This window comes from Galeopterus variegatus, unplaced genomic scaffold (assembly GCF_000696425.1).
Source record: "Galeopterus variegatus unplaced genomic scaffold, G_variegatus-3.0.2 Scaffold829, whole genome shotgun sequence".
Taxonomy (NCBI): Eukaryota; Metazoa; Chordata; class Mammalia; order Dermoptera; family Cynocephalidae; genus Galeopterus; species Galeopterus variegatus.
This window is the reverse complement of record NW_007726940.1, coordinates 326,757-352,624: the sequence shown is the minus strand read 5'-3', so window position 1 is coordinate 352,624 and position 25,868 is coordinate 326,757. Positions and strand designations below refer to the sequence as shown.

Below are 25,868 nucleotides of genomic sequence, written 5' to 3'. Positions count from 1 at the left end.
CACCAGTTCTTAAACTAGTTACGACTTTACATCTGTGAGCCTCAGGCTCCTCATCTGCAAAAAAGAGGCTGGCATTACCAAGAATTACATGAGTATTGTACAAAATGTACATAGGCACTACTCCATGGACTCGCATCTCAAGGGCAAGGATTCCCTCTTACTCATTTTTGTAGTCTCCAGCACTGTGCCTGCCTGGCACGTTGTAAGTGCTCTATAAATGATAGAATAAATCTGAAGATTGGTTAATGTTAGACCTTATGTCTTAATTGCAGCTGCCAAATTAGAATATTCTCCCAGGCTAAGTGCCAGCTAAGAAATTCTAAACTTGTGATACTTATACTCTGTTTTTATCTTACTGGCAATTAGTAATTACATTGAGCTAAGGAGATTTTAAATCAAAGAAGTTGAAAGTAATTAGTAACATTAGTAGGATAAATGTATAATGTGTAAGCAGTTTCCAGGTAACTTTTTATAGACAATTTATAATTCAGGGAAAGTTCGTTCAGCTCCACCCTCTCATTTTACATCTGAGGAATCTAATCTAAAACCTAGAGAGATAGTGACTTGCCTAAGGTCACACAACTAACAGGGCAATTTTGAGGAATGACCTATGAGCTTATGTCCCCTGCCTTCTTTTGGCTGGATCAAAATAAATGTTTCTATTTTTAAATGATGATAATCAGGAAGAATGGGAATTGATTGGCTTTCTCTTTTATAGCACTTTTTTTTCTAGTTGGAAAAGAACAAATTCTTAATCCAAAAGAGAAGGTTCTTTACAGCATATTGTACTGCCTTCATGTATACACAGAAAATTGCAACCTTTTTCTCTAGGCCCACACGAATTGTTCACCTTGATTTTACTTATAACCATACTGCTAAACTAAAAGGAAGTAATTACATACACAAATAAGCCAAATAGCAAATTATAAAGAAATAAAGACAACTGAAATAATTTGGCTCTTAACTTTTCTTGGGGAAGACACTAATTATAAGTGTTTGCCTGTGGAATACTGTCATCAAGGAAAGTTTTGGGAGACTCAGTGGGAAAGGTTGTAGAACTTTTCTGGTTTGGGATAGAATTTTATTTATTGGTAACAATTTGATATATAGTCATGTGTCACTTAACAATGGGGATACGTTCTGAGAAATGCATTGTTAGGCTATTTCATCATTGTGCAAACATCACAAAGTGTACTTACACAAACCTAGATGGTACAGCCTACTACACACCTAGGCAGTATGGTATAGCCACCATAGTATATGCAGTCTATCACTGACCCAAATGTTATGTGGTGTATGATGGTATTTGGTCTAATGTTATGTCTAAAGATTGCAAATGAGAAATCTGTTTTTCTGGGTTTTTCTCTTCCTAGTGAATTTCCTATTCAGCCATATTGATCTTTTCACTAATCCCTAGATAGCATTCTTATTCTCACTTCTAAAAATTTAATAAGATACCCTCAATTTATATCAACAGTATTCCAAGGAAACAAATGACATTCTCAAATTAGGATAATTCAAGGAGGGTATATTTACAAAGATACTAATAATAACGGTATTGGGCTGACAGGGATGATGCATTTTTCTGGAGCTATCAACATCAGAAGAAGGGAGAGATACCAGAACCAGAAGGAGGGTCTTGTAGAGCAGCCTGCCTGAAGAGAAGTGCCTTCTGTTGAGGAACACAGCCAGGCCAACGTGACCTAGAGGTAGGGAACCAAAACAGTGAACATCCTGATCTCACTCTCCTGCCTCCCTCTGATCTTGTATGGCTCTGCATTGGCAGAACTCAACCAGAAACCAGAGGGCAGGGGAGCCTAATGAGGTGTAATCCCTCCTGGGACAGAGAACAGGATGGAGAGGAGGATACAGTGAGCCCAGAGGGCAAACGGATGATGTGTGGCACACTGCCCATCCTCCCAGATCCAGTGTACATCTTACTTTTTCAAGAAACCTTTGCCTAAACTTCTTAGCCCCAAAGAGCTCTTCAGTCTCTGTTAGGACTTGGTCATTGACTGCTGCCTTCTGACTGTTCTACCTTCTGTATATTGCATTTTTAAAAGCTGTTACATAATTCTTTTTTTTTCTTTTCTTTTTAACTTGTAAATATGTTTGTCTTATCCACTCAACTCAATTTTAAACTAAGAGTACTATGAATTAAGTTTTTTTCCATTCCTCCTGATACTTTGCTTTGTGCCTTGCACGTAACAATTTTTTGTAACATTTTATTATAAAAAATTTTAAACATTTGCACAAGTAGAAAGAATAGGATAACGAATTCTAGTTACTCATCACTCAACTCCCATTGCAGAATTTGTCATTCTTACTTTCTCCCCACCCTCTCCACCCCCATGGTAATTGTTTAAAGTTGTGTTTACATTGATTTATGTGTGTGTGTGTGTGTGTGTGTATTTATATGTAAAATTTTTGAGCAAATTTGAAGAGTTAGCCTTAAGGTAGCTTCCCGCTCTGTGCATACTTTACTATGAGCTATTTAACCTTTGTTTTAACAGAGATTTTTGTTTTAATGAGATTTAACTTGTGCATTGATTTTGCACATGGACCTAAACTGGTTTTTCAGGTGTTTCTTGATGTATTTTATGTTATCATATCTGTTTTATAGCTGCCATTATTGTACTTATCCCCAAATGTATGCAGCCTCTAAAATGAGATACTTACATAAATGTTCAGGGAAAATTGGAGCATCTGCTGCAAATTTCCATTAGCTCTTGATGCCTGAGCAGACACAGCTTTAAAAATCTGAGTGTTTTGTCAGATTCTTTTGTATTAGACTTTCTCTTGAGATAAGATGAACTCCTCCTCCTCCTCTTCATTTTACTTTCTTTTTAAGGTACACACTGAAATATCCACAAGGAGCAATGTGCACTGTGCACTACTCTGTCTCCTTCCTATTATATCATTAAGTGGAAGGGCAATAACATGAGTTACCTTTGTAACCCTGTGTGTGCAAAATCTGTTGCACAAACATTCACTTGTTAACCTCCAGATTATCAGCCTACATGAATGTTACGTTTCATGAGAAAGAAAGGAGACCTTAGACCTACAGTAGAGAACCATGTCTTGTCCAAGAAATTGACTGTTCAGGGATTACTATTACTAAATTTGTTATTTAACTAATTTGCATTTAACAATTGAACTGAAAGAAATAAAGCCTTAAATTAATGACCCTAAAGGGTTATCAGTAGTCACAAGAAGAGCCACAGCTTCCCTTGGCCTAAACATGTGGAATTCCGGGCCAGCCCGGTGGCGCACTCGGTACAGTGCGGTGCTTGGGAGCGTGGCAGCGCTCCTGCCAAGGGTTTGGATCCCATATGGGACTGGTCCGCTCACTGGTTGAGCGCGGTGCGGGCGCGACACCGAGGGTTGCGATCCCATTACAGGTCACGAAAAAAGACAAAAAGGAAAAAAAAAAACATGTGGAATTCCGGGCCAGCCCGGTGGCGCACTCGGTACAGTGCGGTGCTTGGGAGCGTGGCAGCGCTCCTGCCAAGGGTTTGGATCCCATATGGGACTGGTCCGCTCACTGGTTGAGCGCGGTGCGGGCGCGACACCGAGGGTTGCGATCCCATTACAGGTCACGAAAAAAGACAAAAAGGAAAAAAAAAAACATGTGGAATTCCAAGGCAATTAAATGACATACGAAGTTACAAAAGTGTTTTTCTAAAGAAACAAGTTGTTCCCCCATTGGTGTCCTCTTTAGTGACTTAAGGTTGAATATAGAGATCTAAAAAGATTTTTGTTCTTTCTACCTGAGAAAGATGAAAAGGAACTAGTTTTTTGAGAGGTTGTTTAGGGGAGAGAATAGCTGAAGGACCACTGGCCTTTGGAAGGTGGGACAGCTGTCATGGTTGTAATGGCTGCGGAATGTATTCCCTGCCATGAGGGCAATTAGAAGAAGTCTGTGGAAAAGAGAAAAAAGCTGATTCCATTGGGCAGAGTATTAGGAAGGAGGAAAGAAGTAGTACTAAAGAAGCCAAGAGTAAAACGTTTGCATTTTTGCCTGATGTGGATGTAGATATAGAAAGCTGGTGTGTCAGAGGAATAGAAAATGAGAGAGGAAATGCCATAACTGCTGCCAAGAGTTGGTGTGGGCGAACTGGCACTAAAGTTGGTCAGAGCACTGGTGGGGTCTGGCAGGACAGTTTAGGTATGATCCTGGCAGGGACAGACGGGCCCTTATGTATTGTTTCAGCCATGTGGGGCAGAGGAGCCATGATTCAGCACTGAAATGAGAATTCAGGGCCTGTGACTGAAGTTTAAGAATAATGTGGTCTTTGGTCTATAGCTAGTGCCACTAAAAATTTTGCTGGCGCTTATTGAATGTTGTGAATAAGATTCCAGAATGCACCTAAAATGTGGAAAAACAAAACTTGTTGCTGGAAAAAAGCCTAAACTTAAAAATGTGATCGAAGTCAACAAATTAATCTCCCTTTAAGCCAAAGGAAATGTTTGAAATGAAAGTATTGCCAGGAAACATAAAGAGTATTCAAGACTTCGGTGGAAAGATTTATAAGTATTTTACGTTTAGTGACTTCCTTGGCCATAATGCATTATTGGAACCTCCAGATAACCCCTTCTGTGGATTCTGTTCATATCTGGATCTGAAACAACTGGGATATCAACTTTTTCCTCCTCTGGTGTCCCTTTCTCTTTCAGGGAAAAAAAAAACAAAACCCACATATATGTGGGTATGAGTAATAGCTGACCACTAATATAACCTCTAGGAAAAAACCACAACATAATTTGTGGTTCATCTTCAGGAAGATAAATCAAAGGAAGTAAAAGAAGGAACTGGATTATTGCTTTTACTTAGTTTCATTTGCATAGTACTTCTCAAAATTCACTATGCCCTTTACAATAGTTACATGACTTTTTTTTTTTTTAATTTTTTTAAAAGATGACTGGTAAGGGGTTCTTAACTCTTGATTTGGTGTTGTCAGCACCACACTCTCCTAAGTGAGCTAACTGGACATCCCTATATAGGGATCTGAACCCATGGCCTTGGTGTTATCAGCACCACACTCTCCCGAGTGAGCCATGGGCCAGCCCATGACTATGTTTTCACAATTCCAAAGATTTGGGGAAAATAAAATAGAAATTTGTGTTTTGGTAATAAAAATACAGTTATATTTGGTGTAAGAAATAGTTTCTCTCAGATCCCTGTACCTGCCAGTGTGCAAAAAAAAAAAAAAAGTTTCTCAAGAATTGTATCAATCATCTTGGCTTTGCAGAATAATGTTTCACAGTAACATGAGGTGGTTCTACATGCCTTGAGAGTGACTGTGTTCCTTTAATCAAGGAATAGGAGTCTTTTTTTTTTCCCTTGGCATTGTGCAAAAGGGAGGGAATACTGATTGTGTCCAACTAAATGTCAAGGGCAAAGGAAGTGAAGAAAAAAGGAGATAAAAATTGTTAAAAGTCATTTCCAAAGAAATAAGTGAAGGATGGAGAGATCTCCATCAGTCTTGATAGGAGATTGCATTCCAAAAAGAAATTCTGTACAATTTAAGTCTATTTTGGGGATAGCTAGGTACATTGATAAGGAGCTCCCAGCCTAGGGAATATTTGGATTAGTTTAGACACTAAAATTGGCATATTCTTCCTGAATTACATACATGTAATTATCCTATAACCTGATATTCCTGTCTGTTGCATATTATCCTTTTTAACAGAAGCCCAGATTGGGTGCAAAAGAACAGATGATGTTTATCACGCTGAGAAATGTACTGTTGATATTGGGGGCTTGATCATAGGTTGGAGCAATTCAGAGAAGAAAGACAATGAGTTAATAAGTAAAGGCCTGGCTACTGATGAGAATGCCCCACCAGGCCGAAGAAGGACAAATTCTGAGTCTCTTCGACTACATTCATTAGCTGCAGAAGCCCTTGTCACAATGCCTATAAGAGCTGCAGAACTAACAAGGGCCAACCTTGGGCACTATGGGGATATAAATCTTTTAGATCCAGATACTGGACAAAGGCAAGTAGATAGTACATTGGTAGCATATACAAAAATGATGTCACCACTTAAAAACTCTTCAGATGGATTAACTAGTTTTAACCAAACCAACTCTACCTTTGTAGCACTCCCTGAGGATAAGCAAGAATTGTCAGATGGGCAAGTTAAGACAGGCATCAGCATGTCCTTACTCACCGTAATTGAAAAATTGAGAGAAAGGACAGACCAAAATGCTTCAGATGATGACATTTTGAAAGAGTTGCAGGACAATGCCCAGTGCCAACCCAACAGTGATACAAGTTTGTCAGGAAACAATGTGGTGGAATACATCCCCAATGCTGAACGACCCTACCGTTGCCGCTTGTGTCACTATGCAAGTGGTAACAAGGGCTATATCAAGCAGCACTTGAGAGTCCATCGACAGAGACAGCCATATCAGTGTCCCATCTGTGAGCACATAGCTGACAACAGCAAGAACTTGGAGACCCACATGATCAACCACTGTAAAACAAGAATATACCAATGCAAGCAATGTGAAGAATCTTTTCATTATAAGGTAAGTATTGGTTCATGAAATCTTTCAGAAGACTTTAGAATTTTAGAGCGAGGAGGGAACTTTGTAGATGTAATCCAACCACCTCATTTTATAGCTAAGGAAACTGAGTCTCAGAAAAGTTTGATAATTTGCCAGGGGATCCCAACTAATTAGTGTTAAAGTTGAGACTGAAATCTAGGTCTTCAGAAATTCTGCTATAGGATTCTGTCCCCTGTCTCCTGTTACCAACCTCTGTGTTTATTAGTGTTTTAGTGTGTATGTCTTGATTTTCAAAAAAGTGTTGATTTTCAATCTCAAGGGAATTTACAAGGGACTGTACAGTAGATTGACATCATACACACATTCGCTTTACACATAATTAATTGAACATCACCAAGGCAAAAAGTATGTATTTTTTTATCTTACATGGCCCCAGAATGTAAGTTACTCACTTCAGCTGTTACATAACCAACAAACACTGATTTGTATCATTGCATAAGGTAAAATGGGCTATATTGGCCTTACTGAAAGGCAGTACAGTGGAAATAGAGCTATGTATGCTATGTTGTACAGGCACTTTAACAGACTTTCAAGGGTTATTTTGACTTTCTGATTTTCATCTTATGTGCTGACCTTAAAGTCAACAGCCAGTATGAAATGCTATCTTTTGTAAAGGAAATTTACATTCATCAAATCATTGGTTTAGAACTTTTCTTCAATGTGCCAAGTGCACTATGGGAATATAAACCTTTTAGATCGAGATACTGGACAAAGGCAAGAAATTCTTTAAACATTTTTAAATTTTTAAAAATTTATTCTAAAGGGCTAACTGGGAGGTAGACTTTTTCTCTCAGATTATCCACAGTTGGGGTCTAGCTGGTGGTAAAATAAAATCAGGAATAAAAAGCCTCCAAGTCTGAGATTCACTGCTGCTTGTATTACCCTCATGAAATTCCAAGTAACACATCCAAACAGGCTGCAGAGGCAAATTCCAGAAGTTTCCGGGAGTTTCTTTTGCTGCTGTACTCTTGATTCATTGGAATGGAAGGGGAGGGGGAGGATATCCTTGGAGGAGCAGTTTCTATTAGGTCTTTCTTACAGTTTAATTGATACACTATTTAAAGGTAAAAATTAGCAGGAGTCCAGTGGTTACTGATTGGATTTATTTTTGTGAAAGTGTTTCGTTATTCTGAACACTCCGCTCTTTCCTCCTCTAGGACTGCCAGTGATTCAGTAAGCATGCTCACGCCATACATAAACACCTCCTAAGATAGCAGTGACTTCCTTTTGGAGAATATGAAAACAGGAGCTGCCTTCCATGGGATTATGATTTCCCTAGTGTATTTCTTTTTATAAACTGTCAGATGTGTTAAATAATCTTTTAGCAGATTTGATTTTAAAATACAGTCAGCTCTTCATATTTGTAGGTTCCACATACACAGATTCAACCAACTGTGGGTGGAAAACATTTGGGGGAAAAAAATTGCATCTGTACTGAACATGTACAGACTTTTTTTCTTGTCATTATTCCTTAAACAATACAGTATAACAACCATTTACATAGCATTTACATTGTATTAGGTATTATAAGCAATATAGAACTGATTTAAAGTATATAGGCAGAAGTGTGCAAGTTATATGCAAATGTTACACAATATTGTATCAGGGGCTTGAATATCCTTGAATTTGGGTGCTGGAACCAATCCCCCATGGATGCTGAGGAATAACTATATTAGTAATATATTATAAGTATTAGGCCATGAAAACAATTGACCCCTTCTTCCACAATCTCCTAGTAACTGGACATGTATATTTATTGAAAATTGCTTGTTAATTTCTCTCAATTTTTTAGAGTCAACTGCGGAATCATGAGAGAGAGCAACACAGTCTTCCAGATACCTTGTCAATAGCAACTTCTAATGAGCCAAGAACTTCCAGTGATACAGCTGATGGAAAATGTGTTCAGGAAGGTATCTGTCTATTTTTTTTATACAGGCTACAGTGACTAGCATTCAAAGTAAAAAATACCCTTGTCATGTGGGTTATTTTCAGGACTAACGCATATATGCTCTATTTTTATACAGTGGATGTGAGTGAACCTTAACTCTGTTCCTGAGGAAATTTTGAGTACTAAATGAAGTAAATTATTACTAGGTCCTAGGTAAGAAATACTAGATTAGTAAGGACTCAGCTTCATCTGTGTAGGTAGATATTACAGTTGAAATTTATGCTATATTGTAGGAGCCAGACTATAGCATAGACCCTTAGAAGGTGACATACTAGCAAGCCAGAGAATATGCAGCATAGTAAGAAAGCCTTCTCTCCTTGTCTCAGTACCAGTTGACCTACTGAGAACATAGCTTTTGCAGATGGTAGGCCCCCACCTCAAACTTTAACTGAGGCTTCCTGCTGTGATCTTATTCTTATCCAAGTATGACTGCCAGATTTCATCTGCATTATTTTTTTTTTTTAAACCACAGAAGATCTTTTTATGTACTAGTTAGGTACGAGTCAGCCGAGTTTCTGGTAATAGGAATATTAGAATCAAAAGATTTAATTAGAATTCCATGAAAAGGCGGATGCCACATCCGGAGAATTAGGGATAAAGTGTAATAAGCTGTGCTTCCTTGCATCGGCTCACTTAAATTGATATACTTTAAATGTCTCAAGTGTGGTACATGGTGTTTATGGGAAATAAAACATATTGGGGTGACTTTCCTTTTTAAATTTCCTAAGAATTAAAGTTAGAAACGATAGCAGAGTAAGATGTTTTACCATAATGTTTCATTAAATTATACCCCAGAAAACATAACTGATTCTAGAATGTTTCTGAAAGAACTGATTTTGACACCACCATAGCACCAAAATTCCCTTGTCAAACAGATGTCATCCCTATAAAACTATCCAAAACAAAAGGAGTTTATGACATAGCATCTGTTTCTGCGATAGATGGCTAAGCTAAAACAGTTTTGTTTCCTTTTTACAAATTAGCCCTAAATGCCTCCTTTTATTTTAATTCATTATGTTTCCATATCCTCTTTAAAGGAGACTTTAAACATTTGATATGATTGGACCATAAATCCTTAATGAAGGAATAAAGTACCACTCAGTAGTGCCACCTGCAGTTAATACCAGTGTTGGAATATGTCTTTCCTAGTACCATCTTAAAAAGCAAAAATTTAGGGGACTGGCCTGTTAGTTCAGCTGCTTAGAGTGTGGCCTGTAACACCAAGGTCAAGGAATCAGTTCCCTGTATCAGCCAGCCACCAAAAATAATAAAAAACTTAAAAAAATAAAAAACACAATACAATTTTTTTTAAGAGGCTTTTTGTTTAAAAAGCAAAAATTTACGGCCGAGCCCGTGGCGCACTCGGGAGAGTGCAGCACTGGGAGCGAAGCGACGCTCCCACCGCGGGTTCGGATCTATATAGGAATGGTTGGTGCGCTCACTGGCTGAGCGCGGTGTGGGCGATACCACACCAAGGGTTGCAATCCCCTTACCGGTCACGAAAAAGACAAAAAAATAAATAAATAAAAAGCAAAAATTTAAAGCTGCAAAAATGGATTAACAGCTTAAAACTCACAATTTTAATGAAAAGACGTAAACGTCAGCTCAAAATTAAACTTTTCAAACTTTACAGTATTAGCTTCTGTCCACTATATTTCCCTTTTGTAGCATCTCTTCTCCATGGATCATACTCTCTTTCTAGGGCTAAATGTTTGCATTTTATTTATTTATTTTTTTAAAAAAAGATGACTGGTAAAGGGATCAAGACCCTTGACTTGGTGTTGTCAGCACCACACTCTCCCATGTGAGCTAACCGGCCATCCCTATGTAGGGATCTGAACCCGTGGCCTTGGTGTTATCAGCACCACACTCTCCCAAGTGAGCCATGGGCCAACCCTAAATGTTTGCATTTTTAATTGCTTGCCATGCCTTTTTTCCCCCACTTGGCTCCATTTGCTTTCCTCTTTCGTAATAGTACCTGTATAGCAATTCACATGGCTGGTATCCTACTGCATACTTATACCTGGATGGATACTTTATTAATTCAATACTAGATGTTTTGAAATCTTGATATCAGGCCAATGAACAAATTTTTAGCTCACAAAGAAGGTAAAAAGAATTTGTTTTGTTAAAACTTCTTTAACCATTTAGTAAACTTATTAAACAAGAGGGGAGAGGTGTGCATCTGTGGTCCCCAATCTATGTCCATTATGATGGCATAGATACATTAGGGCATGTTTTCAACTCAGAGGTCTGGTGTAATTGTACTTCTGATATTCATTAGGTCAAAAGACATGGCATGCCTGTCTTGAGCTAGATACGGTGCTAGGTGCTAGGAGTACAATGAAGGACATTGCTGCACTTGAGGAACTCACTCCAGTGAAGAAGACAGAACTGGACTGATGTGTATGTCAGCAAATGCCACAAGTGCTCTAATAGAGCCATGGGCAAAGCACTTGCATATGGTGTTTCTTTGTGAAATTTAATTAAATTGTTCTTTATTGGAAACCTACAGTTTGCCAAGCCCTAGGGAATAAGTGTAAACAAAACAGGCAGATTCTTACCCTCAGGGAATCAACAGCTTATTGGTATGGCAGATACTTTATCCAGACATGCAGGTAATATGCACAGATTTGGTGAAGGAAAAATACAGGACTTACTAAACCATACAATGAGGTTCTAGTATTTCTGTTTTGTAGATAAGAAAAGTGAGACCTCAAGAGGTAATATAATTTATCCATGATCATAGTGTTAGTAAGTGGCAGAGCAAGGACTAAGCCCAAGTTTTTGAACTTTAAATGCAGTATTCCTTCTATTGGAAACAGTTGCTTGAAGTAGCACAGGCTCTCATTTTGTGCTATATTAAGTCTTTCCATCTGTCAGTTTTATTAGTTGTCATTGATCTGTAATATTTCTCACATAAAACCATTATCCAATATTTCACACTTCATTTTTTCAGGGTTTTTTTTAACCATATTTGGAACAGTGCCATTTATAATCAAGTCCAAGTTTGTAACCTACCAATTAAGAGCAATACTTAGATTATAATTATGATTAGTATGCGTATTAATGTTATAGATTTATACCAGGAAATTAGGACATTTTGTTCTGCCTGGCAGTAGTTATTAGCAAAAAAAATCAATTTTAGAAAGCTTAAATTTAACTTACGGATTTCTTTGCTGAAATTTCAGTGTGAGTTTTCTTTTGTACCACTAATTTTACTTGTATGCACCGTGTGCTAGTGTTCTATCTAAGCTTTCTTCCTGCCAAGGGACACACAGCTCTTTCTGCTCTGCTTTTCTTGAGCCTCCATGTTAGCTTTTTTTCTGAAAGCAGTCAGGGTGTGAGTACTTTGTGGACTTCATGCTCACAGAAGAGTAAATAAAGCATTGAATATCTTCAGGAAACTGTTTCACGTGATCAAGTCGTCCAACTTGTATTGCCATGAGCTTACTCCAACTTGAATTATCCAGCCCTGTTGTTGCAGAGTGAGTTTAGTAATATGGCCTATTTCCATTGGATCCATGTTTCCTGCATTTCAGAGAGCTTCATATTCTTGTTAGTCATAACCTTTGTCCCTATAACCTGTCAGTTTACTGGTTATAATTATACTACATTATATGGCACTTAACTAATTTGCAGTTGCTTTTCCTTCCATGTTGCATTGATAGCTCACATTCAGTTGTAAATAATGGAAACCCACAGGGTGAAAACATTAGGCTTTTTATATTAAGTTTATTTTATATGCTTCATAGCCACACTTTATAAAATTAGGTTATAGTATTAGATTACAGCTTATTGACAAATCAATGTTTCCTTAAGATAATATATCCAATATCGATTAGTCTAACACCTTTTAAATAGCTTTCAACAATATATCTCTGGTTAATTTAGCTGCTACATAGTCAGCAGGGCAGCTGGAAGCAAGCTCGTACTTTAGAATTTTGTACAAGGTTGTACAGAAGCCAACCCCCTTATCTATGTTTACCAGTCAGGTAAAGTTCAGTTTATAACCACTGATAGTCTAGATACAGGAGAACCTGTAAAGCCACTTCAAACTTATTAAATTTAAAAAGTGAGAAAGCCATGACCAAAATGTTAATACTGTATGGTATAAATATTCATTTATAATGGAATGTAAATGCTGTCATCTGAGTCTTATCAAAGCATGCCACTAAAACTCTGAAATACCTTGTCTAGGGAATAAGTCTTCAGTCCAGAAGCAGTATAGATGTGATGTGTGTGATTATACAAGTACAACATATGTTGGTGTCAGAAACCACAGACGAATCCATAACTCTGATAAGCCATACAGGTAAGTGTGATGATCATAGAATTTTAATGCTTGTATTAAAATATTTTATTTTACAGGAAAGACATAATTAAAAATTCATAGCACTTGTTGAAACAAGTTAAAAGCTAAGAAATTTTCATGTACTAGTTTCATAAGTCTTGCTTAGTTTGTTAAGGAATGTGAACTTTAAGCTTGAGTCCTAGGATAATAGGCACTTTGTCTCACTGAAATAGAGGAAGATGTCTATATCTGTCAGTTTTATGTTTTTACTTCATTTGGGTATAAATTATCATATCAATTTCTTGTGCTTTAAAGTACATTTCAGTAATTTGGCAATTAGGTACTCAGTATTCCAACAAAAGATCCTGAAAACTTAAAGGCAATAAAATTCCCTATGAAAGATTCTGTTTTTGAAAATTAAGCTGTCGTGTATAGAATAAGGTCATTTAATTTGATTTTGTTACTTGATTTTTCACAAAAGCTAATTTTAATATGTACGAGGGTGTATTAGTCCGTTTCCGTTGCTTAATAACAAAATACTTAGAACCAGATAATTTATAAAGAAAACGAAATTTGGGCCAACCCCGTGGCGCACTCGGGAGAGTGCGGTGCTGGGAGCGCAGCAGCGCTCCCGCTGTGGGTTCGGATCCTATATAGGGATGGCCCCGGTGCGCTCACTGGCTGAGCGCAGTGCGGCCCTTCACAAAAAAGGACAAAAAAAAAGAAAACAAAATTTATTGCTTGCATTTTCTGAGGCTGGGAAGTCCAAAGTCCATCTGGTGGTAGTGACAGTGACCCAGGGGTCTCGCATTCCAAGATGATGGAAGCAGAGCAGAGAAAGACAGACTCTCTCTTTCTTTTAAAGCCCTCAGAACCATACACCTGACCACGATTTTTAGTCCATTCACTACTGCACTGTCCTACAATCCAGTCACCTCTTCAAGGCTCTGCCTTTCAATTACCATAGGGCTCTGCCTTTCAATTAACAGTCACAGTGGGGAGCCAAGTTTCTAATACATAAAAGTTGGGGGACACAGTTCAAGCTTCTTATTTTGCAAAGAGATTGACCAGCTGTCACAGGGCAGATTGTTCTACTTGAAGCCATGATGGAATGTCAGGTTCTCACATGAGAGCTAAGCCATTCACCATGACTGATAGTGCTAGGCCATGAGCATGAACTCTTTACTCCTTGTCTTCACATTTTAACTCTCTCCTTTGGTTTTACAGAGAAGGCAAGTGAGTGTGGAAAAGTAACACTATTAATCTAGATGAAAATGTGATGGACTATGCCATAAAAGCTCATTATTTGATTCTATAGTGTGGCACTCTTTATATACATAATTTTAAATATTTAATATGTGCTTAATTTGCTAACCAGTACACTTATTTTTAATCATTCTTCAAACAGTTTATCTGTTTGCAAAGTCTTATAGCTCTGTGGAAGGTGTGTGACCTTGCCTCAGTGTTTCTATTTTTATTTCAAATATTTTCAAAACTGGGATCCCTAAAAAAAGATTGTTTCCCCAGAGCATAATGAAAGCCGTTATTAACGTAACTCAGTGCCATATATTCTGGATAAGGATTGATGGAATTGAACATTCATGATTTACACTGAGAAATGCTTAGGAGAACATAATGGAAACAGGGAATACTAGTTATCTGATATGAGGAGAAAGCTTTATCTGTATATTTTCGGTATCTTTGTTCCTGAACTTAATGACATACCATGGCAAATTCATATGATTTGGGCAAGAGTAAAGTAACATTATCTGGGTCTAGAATTAGACTGTTCATTCATTCCTTGAGAAATATTTATTGAGCAAATATTACATTCTAGTAACTGTTCTAGGTTCTTGGACTATAGTTATAACAAAAAAAGCATCATCTTTGCTATCGTGGAGCTTGTAGATACAGGAGCTAAGGGAAGACTTCCCCTTCAACTCCCTAAAGGTTCTCTGAAAAAATCAACTGATAAGCAGATTAATATGAAGAAAAGGCATAACAAGTTTTACTGTTTTAACATGCTGGGAGGGGGCAATGCAAAGGGGAATTGCAAGAGAATACTTTCCCAGTTTCCCATGGGGTACAAAGCTTACATATCTCTCTTACAGGGAAAAGAGAGATGGGGGTTGTAGGAGTAAATGATTTTTAGGCGGACTCAGTGGGCCTGGAGAACACTGAATGGCCTGGGACAAGGTCTGTTCGGCCTGCAGAGCAATGACTGGTAAATGATTCTCTTCTAAATACTGAATGGAACCAAAATAGAAGGAAGACACTGGTCTGTGACAAACTTCAGGTGTGTGGACAGACTTCAGTTTTTCTTCCTGTGATTTGAGTTAAATTAATGAAAACTTAGGGAAAGAGCCAGAGGTAATTGTCTTCTTCCTTGATGGGTCTGGACTTTAGGCAGAAAAGAGAACAGCTTCATCCTATGCTTTGGAGAGTGACAGAGAATTGAGGGACAGATGGCAGGGGGAACCAGAGAGACCTTGAGGTTGCTTCTTTATTCCAGTATGTCAAAGCATCATATTTTGAGGTAACAGCCTCTGAGCCCCAAAATAGACAAATAGTAAGGAAGTGAACTTTCAAATACATAATTATGATAAATTTATAGTAGAGGTTAATGATTAATTCTGGTTTGTAGGGAGGAGGGTTTCACAGCTACCTGAGTAGATTAGACTTGCAGTTTAAAGATTCATTTTAATAGCTTTTGATGTCCTAAGGATGTTTTCTTATGTTCTTAAAATATCCAGAGAGACTCATAGGATTGGTTGCAATTGTCCTAGGGTGTTCCTACCAACGGTGAATAGTCTGTGAGAATCTTCTTTATGTAATATCTGAGAAGTCTCAGTTATTTTCCAGATTTATTCACACTCCCCTTTGTCACTGGATTTGGCCTGAGTGCTTATGTCTTAGAAAAAATGTTTTCACACCTCCCTCCATGTAATTATTACAAATTTTTTCTCGTAAGTCTGATTTTCTAATCTTAAGACTTTCCTTTTAACCTTTAAATACTTTAAGTACACATCCTCCTTTGTCTTCATAGGGTTTGCAGTCTGCAGAGCATTATGGATTAATATGTTCTATTCTGGTGTGTTTCTAGGACTTTCTCTCCATTGTTATTTACTGTTTGCCTTTAGCTGAGCTAGTGAGCATTGCCTTCCTGAAGTCTGATTTAATCTAAGGATCACAGTAGTTTTTCTGGCTTATTTCATATCTGGCTCATTCAGTTTTATTGCCTGGTACATTTATGGTCAGAGTTTGGGCTTGTTTTCTGAAGAATCCATACCCTACGCATTTCTGATTTCCTATATTTTGTTAAGAAATGTGCTCACTAGTAGAATTTCTTATAGAGCAAGAATGTCTCATTGCACAACTTCTAGTCTTTGCACAAGAGCACAAAAGGTTCAAAGGTTTAATGTGCCTGTTATGTAATAGATTTTCTGCAGTGGTGATAGCTGTTCCTTTTTCGTGCCTTTACTTTCTATCCTGTCATTCCAGTCCTTCACCGAACCCATTTGTGCTGGGCAGCACAGCTTCATGTATAAGAGCCCTGGCTCTTGGGGTAGATAGTCCTGGGATTGAATCTGAGCTCTCTGGTTTATGGGACTTGTGACATTTGGCAAACTGTTTCACCTCTCTATGCTTGGTTTTTTCATTTATAAAATGAGGATAATTAAGTTTGTAAGGATTAAATGAAACCATATATGAAGTACAAATAAGCAACTAGTAAACGAGAGCTGTCTAACAGTTATTGGGCCCAGCTTTTATCCTCATCCCCTCTTGATGATTCCTTGTCTAACCAAAAAAGAAAAGGCTGTTAACCTCTCATCATTGGGAAACAAAAAAGAATAATTATGTTCTTGGGTGGGCAGGCATAGGTTATTTTATAAGAGAGGTGCTGTGCCCAGGTAGAAAATCATCACTGCTGAGGTCCCCATACCATATCTGGCTGCTTTGGAGACAGTCTTGGGAAACACCCATGCTTTAGAGTCCCAGGCCTGAACTACACACCTCTTTTTTCTGTTGCTTATGACAGAATACTTGAAACTGGGTAATTTATAAGAAAACAAAATTTATTTCTTAGAGTTTCAGAGGCTAGGAAGTCCACAGTCCAGGGAGTGCATCTGGTGAGGGCCTCTGGGTGGGAACTTTCTACAGGGTCCTGTGGCAATACAAGGTATCACAAGGGGAGGATGGCCAGAATTCTCATGTGCTCTCCTTATAAAGCCACCAGTCCATACCCATGATAACTCATTACCTTATGAATGGGTTAATCTATTCATGAGAGCATAGTCCTCACGGTCCAATCACCTCTCAAAGGCTCTACCTTTCAAGTACCATGATTGAATTTCCCACCCTCTTAACACTATTACAGTGGAGATCAAGTTTCCAATACATGAATTTTGAGGAGACACATTTGACCCATATCACCTCCTGTGTCCAACTGGTGACCTTGGGCATGTATTCCAAGATAAGCCTCCATTTCCATGTGAAACTGGGGCAAATACTACTTAGCTCATAAGGCTTTGTGAGGGGATTGAATGAGATTATATTTATGAAGCACCCAGTATCTTACCTGGTGCTGATTCGCTTCTGCTCATGAAGTCGTAAGGTCATCTCATAAACTGTCCTTATCACAGAAGGAAGAGAGCTGATTTCCATTCCTCTGTAAAGACAGGGAGAGATTAAAATGGCATCATCTCATCCCAATCCCTACCAAGTGCGTAGAACAAAAATGTTATTCTGTGTAAACCATACACCAATTACAGTTACACCTGATATTTATAACACTGACCCCAAAGTTTTACTGGAAGATTCCATTCAAAACTTTCAAGTATTAGATTGTCCTCAGTACTAAATTTAATATTGCAGTACTAAAATTCCCCTGATTAACATCCCCCAATATTACTTTTATGGAGAACAAAGAGGGAAGAACAAGATGGGAGAACAAAATGTTTTCCTGAGATCACCAAGTTTCCTTCTAACCAAATGCCATTGAGCCCATTTTCCCTTAGAAACACAATTGTGTTGGTACTTAGGTTCTAAAACTTCACTGTGGCAGGAGTACACCATGATGTAGAGGGAAGTACATGGGCTTTGGACTAAAGTACTTGGCACACTGCCCAGCATATAGTAGATGCTTAGTAAATATTGACTTATAGTTATCTGTATACCTCAGTTTTTCTCATTTATAACATGGCTCTGATTCTATATGTTTATTCTATAAGTTTAATTTATTATTGAAAATAAATGTGTAGTGGTATTACTATGCCTTTTATTCCTTAAATAGAAGAGGTGACCAAATATGTATGTTGAATTTTTTTTTTTAAAGATGACCAGTAAGGGGATCTCAACCCTTGGCTTGGTGTTGTCAGCACCACGCTCAGCCAGTGAGCAAACCGGCCATCCCTATATAGGATCCGAACCCGTGGCCTTGGTGTTATCAGCACCGCACTCCACCGAGTGAGCCACAGGCCGGCCTGTATGTTGAATTTTTTTAATATCCAGTCCAATTTTAATACTCAGTCCAAAAACACCCAATTTTTCCCTAAATGTTTAAAAATGTACTTTTAGAGTTAGTTTCTTCATATCAGGAACCAAACAAGATCTAAACACTGCATTTGATTGATAAGTCTCTTAAGTCTCTCTCACTCTCTAAGTTTTTAAAGCAGACTTTGTAATTGAATTTAGCATACATCCTGAAAATTGCATAAATCTTAAAGGTACAGCTTGATGAATGATCACCAATTAAACTTATGTTTGTAACATAAACCATTACCAGTTCCTCAGCAGCACACCCTTCTTAGGCCTTACAGTCATTAACTACTCCTCACCCCTTTCTGATAAGTATCTAGACTTACAACATCATAAGTTAGTTTTGCCTGGTTTTGAACTTAATAGAAATGGACTCACACAGTACATATTCTTTTTTATGTCTGGCTTTACTTACTCAACATTACTGTGTGTGTGTGTCTGTGTGTGTGTGTCTGCCTGCATGTGTGAGAGAGAGATTGATTCAGCATAGTACTGCTGCATTGCATTGCTATGTAGTATTCCACTATAAGACTGTACAACAATTTATTCATTCTACTATTGATAGACATTTGGGTTATTGCCAGGTTTTCCTCCTCATTATGAATAATGCCATTTTTTTTTCTTTTTTGTCTTTTTTCATGACCGGTAATGGGATCGCAACCCTCGGTATCGCGCCCGCACCGCGCTCAACCAGTGAGCGGACCGGTCTCTATATGGGATCCGAACCCTCAGTGGGAGCGCCGCCACACTCCCAAGCGCCGCACTCTACCGAGTGCGCCACCGGGCCAGCCCGAATAATGCCATTTTGAACATTCTTTTACATGTTTTTTACTGCATATATGAAATGAGTCCATTTCCATTGGGTTTATACCTAGGAGTGGGATTTCTGGGTAATTAGACATGCAGCTTTGGTAAATATTGTCAACAGTTTTCTAAAATGGTTATACCAATTCATTTCCTCACCAACACTTTGTATTGTCCATCATTAATTTTGATCATTTGGTGGATGTGTAGTAGTATGTAATTGTGGTTTTTAAATTGCATTTCCCTGATGATTTCTGAGGTTGAGCATCTTTTCATTTGTTTATGGGCTATTGCCCATTTCTTTATTAGATCATTTGCCTTTTTATAACTGATTTGCAGAAGTTTTTTATGTAGCTGGAATATAAGTCCTTTGTCTGTTATATATATTGCAGATACCTTCTCCTAAACTGTGGCTTGCCCTTCCACTCTCTCAATGATGTCTTTTGATGAACAGAAATTCCTAGTTTTAATGTAGTCACATGTATTAATTTTTTTTTTCTTTATGTTTAGGGCTTTTAGGTCTTTATACTCTGAAACTGTTTTGATGTTTTTAAATAGTCTGTTAAGTAAGGTAGATGATGATACAGAAGTAAAAATATGTGCTAGTTTTCAGGGATGGCACATCAACTGGGTCAAAGACACTGTACGCTTAGGTATTCATGAGCCTGATTTTCTAACACAGCACAAAAATTAAAAGAAAAATTTCAAAAATTCCAGAAAAGTCTTAAGCAATGGGAATAACATTTTGGAATGACAGTGTTGCATCTCAGGCTGGCCAGTCATTGTATGATCTTTATATAAATGTAAATATGTTAGAAATGATAATAATAGCTAACATTTTTAAGAACACTTTTTGTGGGCCCGGCACTGTACTAAGAACTCAGTATGTGTTAGCTCACTTAATCCTCACAGCGGCCCAGAACTTAGGAATATTATTATTACAGTTTTGTAGACATGGAAACAGAGGCTGGTATAGATTAAATAACTTTCCCCAGGTCTCAGCAGTGGCAGAGCCAGGGCTTGAACCCTTGCACCCGATTACCATGCCATCCAGTCTGTCTGTGCTGTGCCAGAGAGATCTCTTCATGAAGTGTACTGCCGCTGCATGCCGGACCTCCACAGCTCAGTGGTGTGGAACAACAGCTATTTCATTACACTTGGGGATTCTATGGGTCATGAATTTGGAAAGGGCATAGTAGGGATGGCGTGTCTCTGTCCCATACAGTCCGGGGCCTCAGCAGGGAAGACTTGAAGGCTGCAAGTGACTCAGATAGCTGGGGGTTGCAGTCATGTGAAGGCATCCTCACCAGTCTAGTTGATGGCTGATATTAACTGTTAACTGAGCCTTAGCTAACACACGTACACATGTGTTCTCCTCAAGGATTTGCTAGGAGTGCTAGTTCCAACAGCAGACTTCTTAGATAAGAAGTAGGCAAAAGCTTTATTCTCTTTTATGACCGGCTCTTGAAAGTCACATACCATCACTTGCACAGTTACAAACTTAAGTCGGTTTTAATCTGCAGGCATGTTTGATCTTTAGTCAATGGTGTTTGCGGGGGGAGGGGGGGAACTCAGGTCTTTGAAAAGTCTGAATTTGTTGTAAAGAAAACAGTGTAACAGTTTAATTTGGAGGGGAAAAAAATGTTTTGCAGGGGTGAACTGAAGGGGTTTATTTTTCACAGTAGCATAAGGACTTTTCAGGTTCCTCACCAAATTTGAAGTGGCTATTTTTCTGGGCTTTAATTATTTATTCTTTTAAAGCATAGAAAATAAATTGGACGTGGTAAGACAAACCCTAATGCAAAATTTCTATTGAAATCTTTGTGTGAATGTTCAAATCATACTCAAGTCACCCCAAATCTTGTAGGACACCCAGCTTCTGCTTTCTTCCATCTAACCCCTCAAGGGGTTATTCCTAATTGATTAGCAATTATGTCTAATTGAATCAGACCTGGAGACTAACTAAATAAGATCCAACACCAGGGAAAGAGGGGTGTTTTTAACCAGGATCGTTATCTTCCTAGGTTTCTGGGACCAAAGTAACTGACTTATTAGCCACGGAGAAAGCCTGTAGAAAAATTCAGTCCCCAAGGCTTTTAGCCAAGTTGTGAGTAACTTTGGTTTCTACACTGGCTTTTTTTTTGGTTGCCAAAATAGCATTTTTGCTTCAGGAAGAAATCATTTTTCATTCCTGATGCAATAAAACCCTGGTGGGGTTTTATTAGTTGACAAAGAAATGGTGTTCATTGGGCATTCCAGAGCTTGGTCCAGGATGGTTGTACTTACAGACTCCACCAGGACCGACCAGCAATTGAGCTGTTAGGGCATGCACTTGTTTCCTCATGTCACGTGTGTGAATTTGCCTTGATAGACCTGAATAATTGAAGCACCAAATGGCTCTAATGTTAGGAGCATCAGGCAGTTCCACTAAAGGAGCAAAAGCAAATTGTGACAGGTTGTGTCATGGTAAATGTGTCTATGCCGCTGCTATTATTTTGTCAGTACAGTTTTGTTTTCGTTTGGATTTTTTTCGCCTAGTGGACAGGGTGGGGGTAGGAAGAAACAAAGTATCCTAAATAGAAATATGGATGTTGCTGGTCTGTTGGACATAGCCTCTGTTTCAAAACATTTTTCTGTTTGTTTTTAAATAATTTTTATCGTGTATACTTGGAGTTTACAACATGATAGGATCCAAATGGTTACTCTAATGAAGCAAGTTAATATATCTGTCATCTCACAAAGTTACTTTTTTGTGACAAGAGCAGCTAAAATCTACTTATTTAACAAAAATCCCTAACAGAATACAACTTTATTAACTATAGACCTCATGTTGTACATTAGTTCTCTGGACTTCATCCTATATGTCTGCTACTTTGTATCGTATGACCTACATTTCCCGATTTCTTCCCCTTGCCACCACCCCTGATAATCACTGTTTTATTCTCTCTTTATATTGACCTTTTTAAATTTTAGTTTTAGATTACACAGATAAGTGAGATTATACAATATTTCAGATAGCATAATGTCCTCCATCTGTGTTGTGGCAAGTGGCGGGATCTCCTTTTTTAAGGCTGAGTAATATTCCATTGTAGATATATACACTACAGAGAGAGAGAGAGAGTGTGTGTGTGTGTGTGTGTGTGTGTGTGTGTGTGTGTGTGTACACACATACCACACTTTCTCTTGATGGGCACTTAGGTTGTTTCCGTATCTTGGCTATTGTGAATAATGCTACAGTGAACACCAGAGTACAGATATCTTTACAAGGTGGTGATTTCATCTCCTTTGGGTAAATACCCGGAAGAGAGATTGCTGGGTAACATGGCAGTTCTATTTTTAGTTTCTTTCAGAACCTCCATACTGTTTTCAATAATGGCTATACCACTCACAGTCCCATCAACAGTGTATGAGGGTTCCCTTTTCTCCACACCCTCACCAACATTTGTTTTCCTTTGTCATTTCAATAATAGCCATTCTAACAGGTATGTCTCATAATGCTTTTAATTTGCATTTCCCCAATGATTAGTTACATAGAACATCTTTTTCAACGTATACCTGTTGGCCATTTTTATGTCTTCCTTGGAGAAATGTTTGTTCAGGTCCTTTGCTCATTTTTTAATTGAGTTGTTTTTCTGCTATTAATTGTAAGAGTTCTTTCTAAATTTCGAGTATTAACTCCTTATCAGATATGTGGTTTGGAAATATTTTTTCCTAGTTCATAAATTACCTTTTCATTTTTTTAGTTGTTTCCTTTGCAGTGCAGAAGATTTTAAGTTTGATTTCATCCCATTTATTTATTTTTGCTTTTGTAGCCTGACTCTTTAGTGTCATATTTAAAAAATTATTGCCAAGGCCAGTGTTAAGTAGCTTGTCCCCTATATTCTCCTTTATGAGTTTTATGGTTTTAGGTTTTTAGTCTATTTTTAGTTGATTTTTGTGTATGGTGTAAGGTAAGGATCCAATTTCATTCTTTTTCATGTGGAAATCCAGTTTTCCTAGCACCATTTATTGAAGAGACTATCTTTTCTCTGTTGTGTCCTGTTCATGCCCTTGTTGAAAATTTAGTTGACTGTATGTGTTTGGATTTATTTCTGGACTCTCTGTTCTGTTCCGTTGGTCTGTGTTTCTGTTTTTATGTCAGTACCATACTGTCAAAACATATTTTCTATCATTTTTCCTTTCTCTGGATTCTACATGTATTTTGGTCAGATTGGAATAGGGTCAGCTGTTCATTTTCTAACTCAACAGAACACTTGGTCATGGGATTTACATCTTCATAAAAGAAGATAGACGATAAATAAGTAAAGATAATTTCAGAAAATGAGGGCAGTGAAGTAAATAAGAAAGAATGATGGCATAATAGTGATTCACTCTTTTTTTTTAAACTAAGAGAATTTGATTTGCTCAATGGAATTGTATAGGGAAAGTGGAGAAGGAATGGAAAATGAATACTATAGGTATAGGAAACGTATTCTAAAAAAGAGAGTAAAAATGAATTTGGGCCACCTTTGCATAACTTTAAAGTTGCGGTTCTCCCATCATATACTTTCCTTATCTAATCAGTTGAAATCATTTTAGTAGGTGCTTAACCTTATCGATTTGTTCCATCCTTTTTTTCTTCCTTTTTTTTCTCAGTTATGTTTACTTTATTTAATAGGCAGTAATAGTCTCAAAAATCTTTCTCTTCATCAGATGTTTGATCCCCTTGCAAAATTTTTGGTCTTTGAGCTTGAACATGGAGTTTTACTCCATCAATAATATGAGTTTCCCATCATAATACATTCTGAACTTCTTCTTAAGAAAGGTAAATCCAACCCATACCTCTGTGAAAGTCAGTCTCTTTGTCAAATACACTTTCATATATGGCCAATGCACTTATGGTACAATGCACTTTCATATATGGCCAAACTGTGCAAAGTGTGCTGTCAGCTCACTGGCCGCCACAGTCCAAGGAATTTTTCTGACAAAAGCAACAGGCCGACTAATACTAATACACAGTGCCATGGCACCCTTCACTGTTAAGGCCACCATCTTTAGATTCTCAACCTTTTTTTCATACTTAGGTCTCTTCATAAATATTCACCATTGTAAGGGTCCCTAAAGAATAGACTTTGCACCAGGCTAAAGAAAGTACTCATGGAATTAGGGCTTAGTTGTTAAGACACTGCTCTTGTTTTATCTCTCCCTTCCTTTCTTTAAAAAAGATTTTTAGGACTTCTTCATATTAAAGGATATTGATTAACCAAATCAGCAAAATTTACAGAAATAAGTGTTTGCCTAATAGAATAGGAGAGAAAAATTTGAAAAGATCAGAGCAAGAAAGTAAAAGGCTTCATCTGTATACATAGTTTATGTAAGAAAGCTAATGAAAATGAAAGATTCTAAGTTAGCTTGTAAATTACTCAGTTTGAATTATTAACAAAAGAACATATCCGATAGTGAATATTTCACTGTAAATTTTAGCTCTTGTCACTGTTTAAGGTGTATATGTCTCCTCCACAAACTATTCTAAAGGTAATTTCAGTAATTATTTCTGGAATATGTGATTCACTACTTATATAAATAGCCATTATTAATTTAAATGTACTTATTTCATCATATCTGGTTTCTCCCTGACATAGTAAATGCTGATAGATCAAAGCCTTAAAACTGGCTGTGTCTCACAGCCCAGGAATGTTCTTACCTCTGGGAAAGGAAAAGGAAAAATCAAAGTGGGGCACACAGGATGTTTCAAAGGAATACTAGTAATGTTCTATATCCTATTAGTTCATTTTTTTCTTCGTTATTCTTAAAGATTCTTGGGGTAAAAAATAATCAGCAATGCATTTAGATTGATAAAATATTTCTTACAGCATTGTTTATAATGTCAAAAAGATCAAAAATATTCTAGCCCTATAATACTAGTAGAATTGTTACATTATACTTTCATGGGATGGAATACTATACCCCATTGAAAAAGCATAATTTTTAAGTTGAAAAAATAAGCATGGAGTATTATCAAAAATAGGATTAAAAATCTATACTATGATTCCACTTTTGCTTCAGATCTACATAGGTACATTAAAAAAGACTGGGAAGTTATAGAAGTAAATTTTTAGAACTTGTCTTTGTACTTGCCTGTATATTCCATTTTTGTACAAGGAACATAAGTTATGTAATCAGAAAAAGTTTTAAGTAAAGACAGCATTTGCTGACCAGCTGAGTAGGACAAAAATTAGCTCAGCAAAATAAACTAAACATCTGTAAGCAGGGCTCCCACTTTAGACAATGCAGACTAGATAACCTGAAAGACTCCGTTGCTTGATAACTAAAATGCTGTATAAGTATTAAAAACAATTTTTATTTATTTTTTTTTATTTATTTTTTTTTTAAAGATGACCAGTAAGGGGATCTTAACCCTTGACTTGGTGTTGTCAGCACCATGCTCTACCAGGTGAGCCATGGGCTGGTCCTTAAAAACAATTTTTAAATGTTTTTTCCTCTAGGGCTGGCCCGTGGCTCACTTGGGAGAGTGTGGTGCTGATAACACCAAGGCCTCGGATTCAGATCCCTATATAGGATGGCTGGTTAGCTCACTTGGGAGAGCGTGGTGCTGACAACACCAAGTCAAGGGTTAAGATCCCCTTACCAACTGCATCTTTAAATATATATATATATATATATATATGTGTGTGTGTGTGTGTGTATTTTTTTTTTTTTTTTTTTTTTTT

The 25,868-nt window shown here is 37.5% G+C and overlaps 1 protein-coding gene and 1 pseudogene across 1 annotated transcript in view; one reads left to right on the top strand and one right to left on the bottom strand.

Moving 5' to 3' along the window:
- ZNF507 (zinc finger protein 507) overlaps positions 1-25,868 on the top strand; it is a 39,204-nt gene that overhangs the window by 2,845 nt on the left and 10,491 nt on the right. Inside the window, exons 3-5 of the mRNA XM_008572751.1 lie at positions 5,686-6,535; positions 8,367-8,484; positions 12,723-12,837. Coding sequence (XP_008570973.1) covers positions 5,686-6,535; positions 8,367-8,484; positions 12,723-12,837 — 1,083 coding nt within the window. The remainder of the gene's footprint in view (positions 1-5,685; positions 6,536-8,366; positions 8,485-12,722; positions 12,838-25,868) is intronic.
- LOC103590508 lies at positions 23,828-24,189 on the bottom strand (annotated as a pseudogene).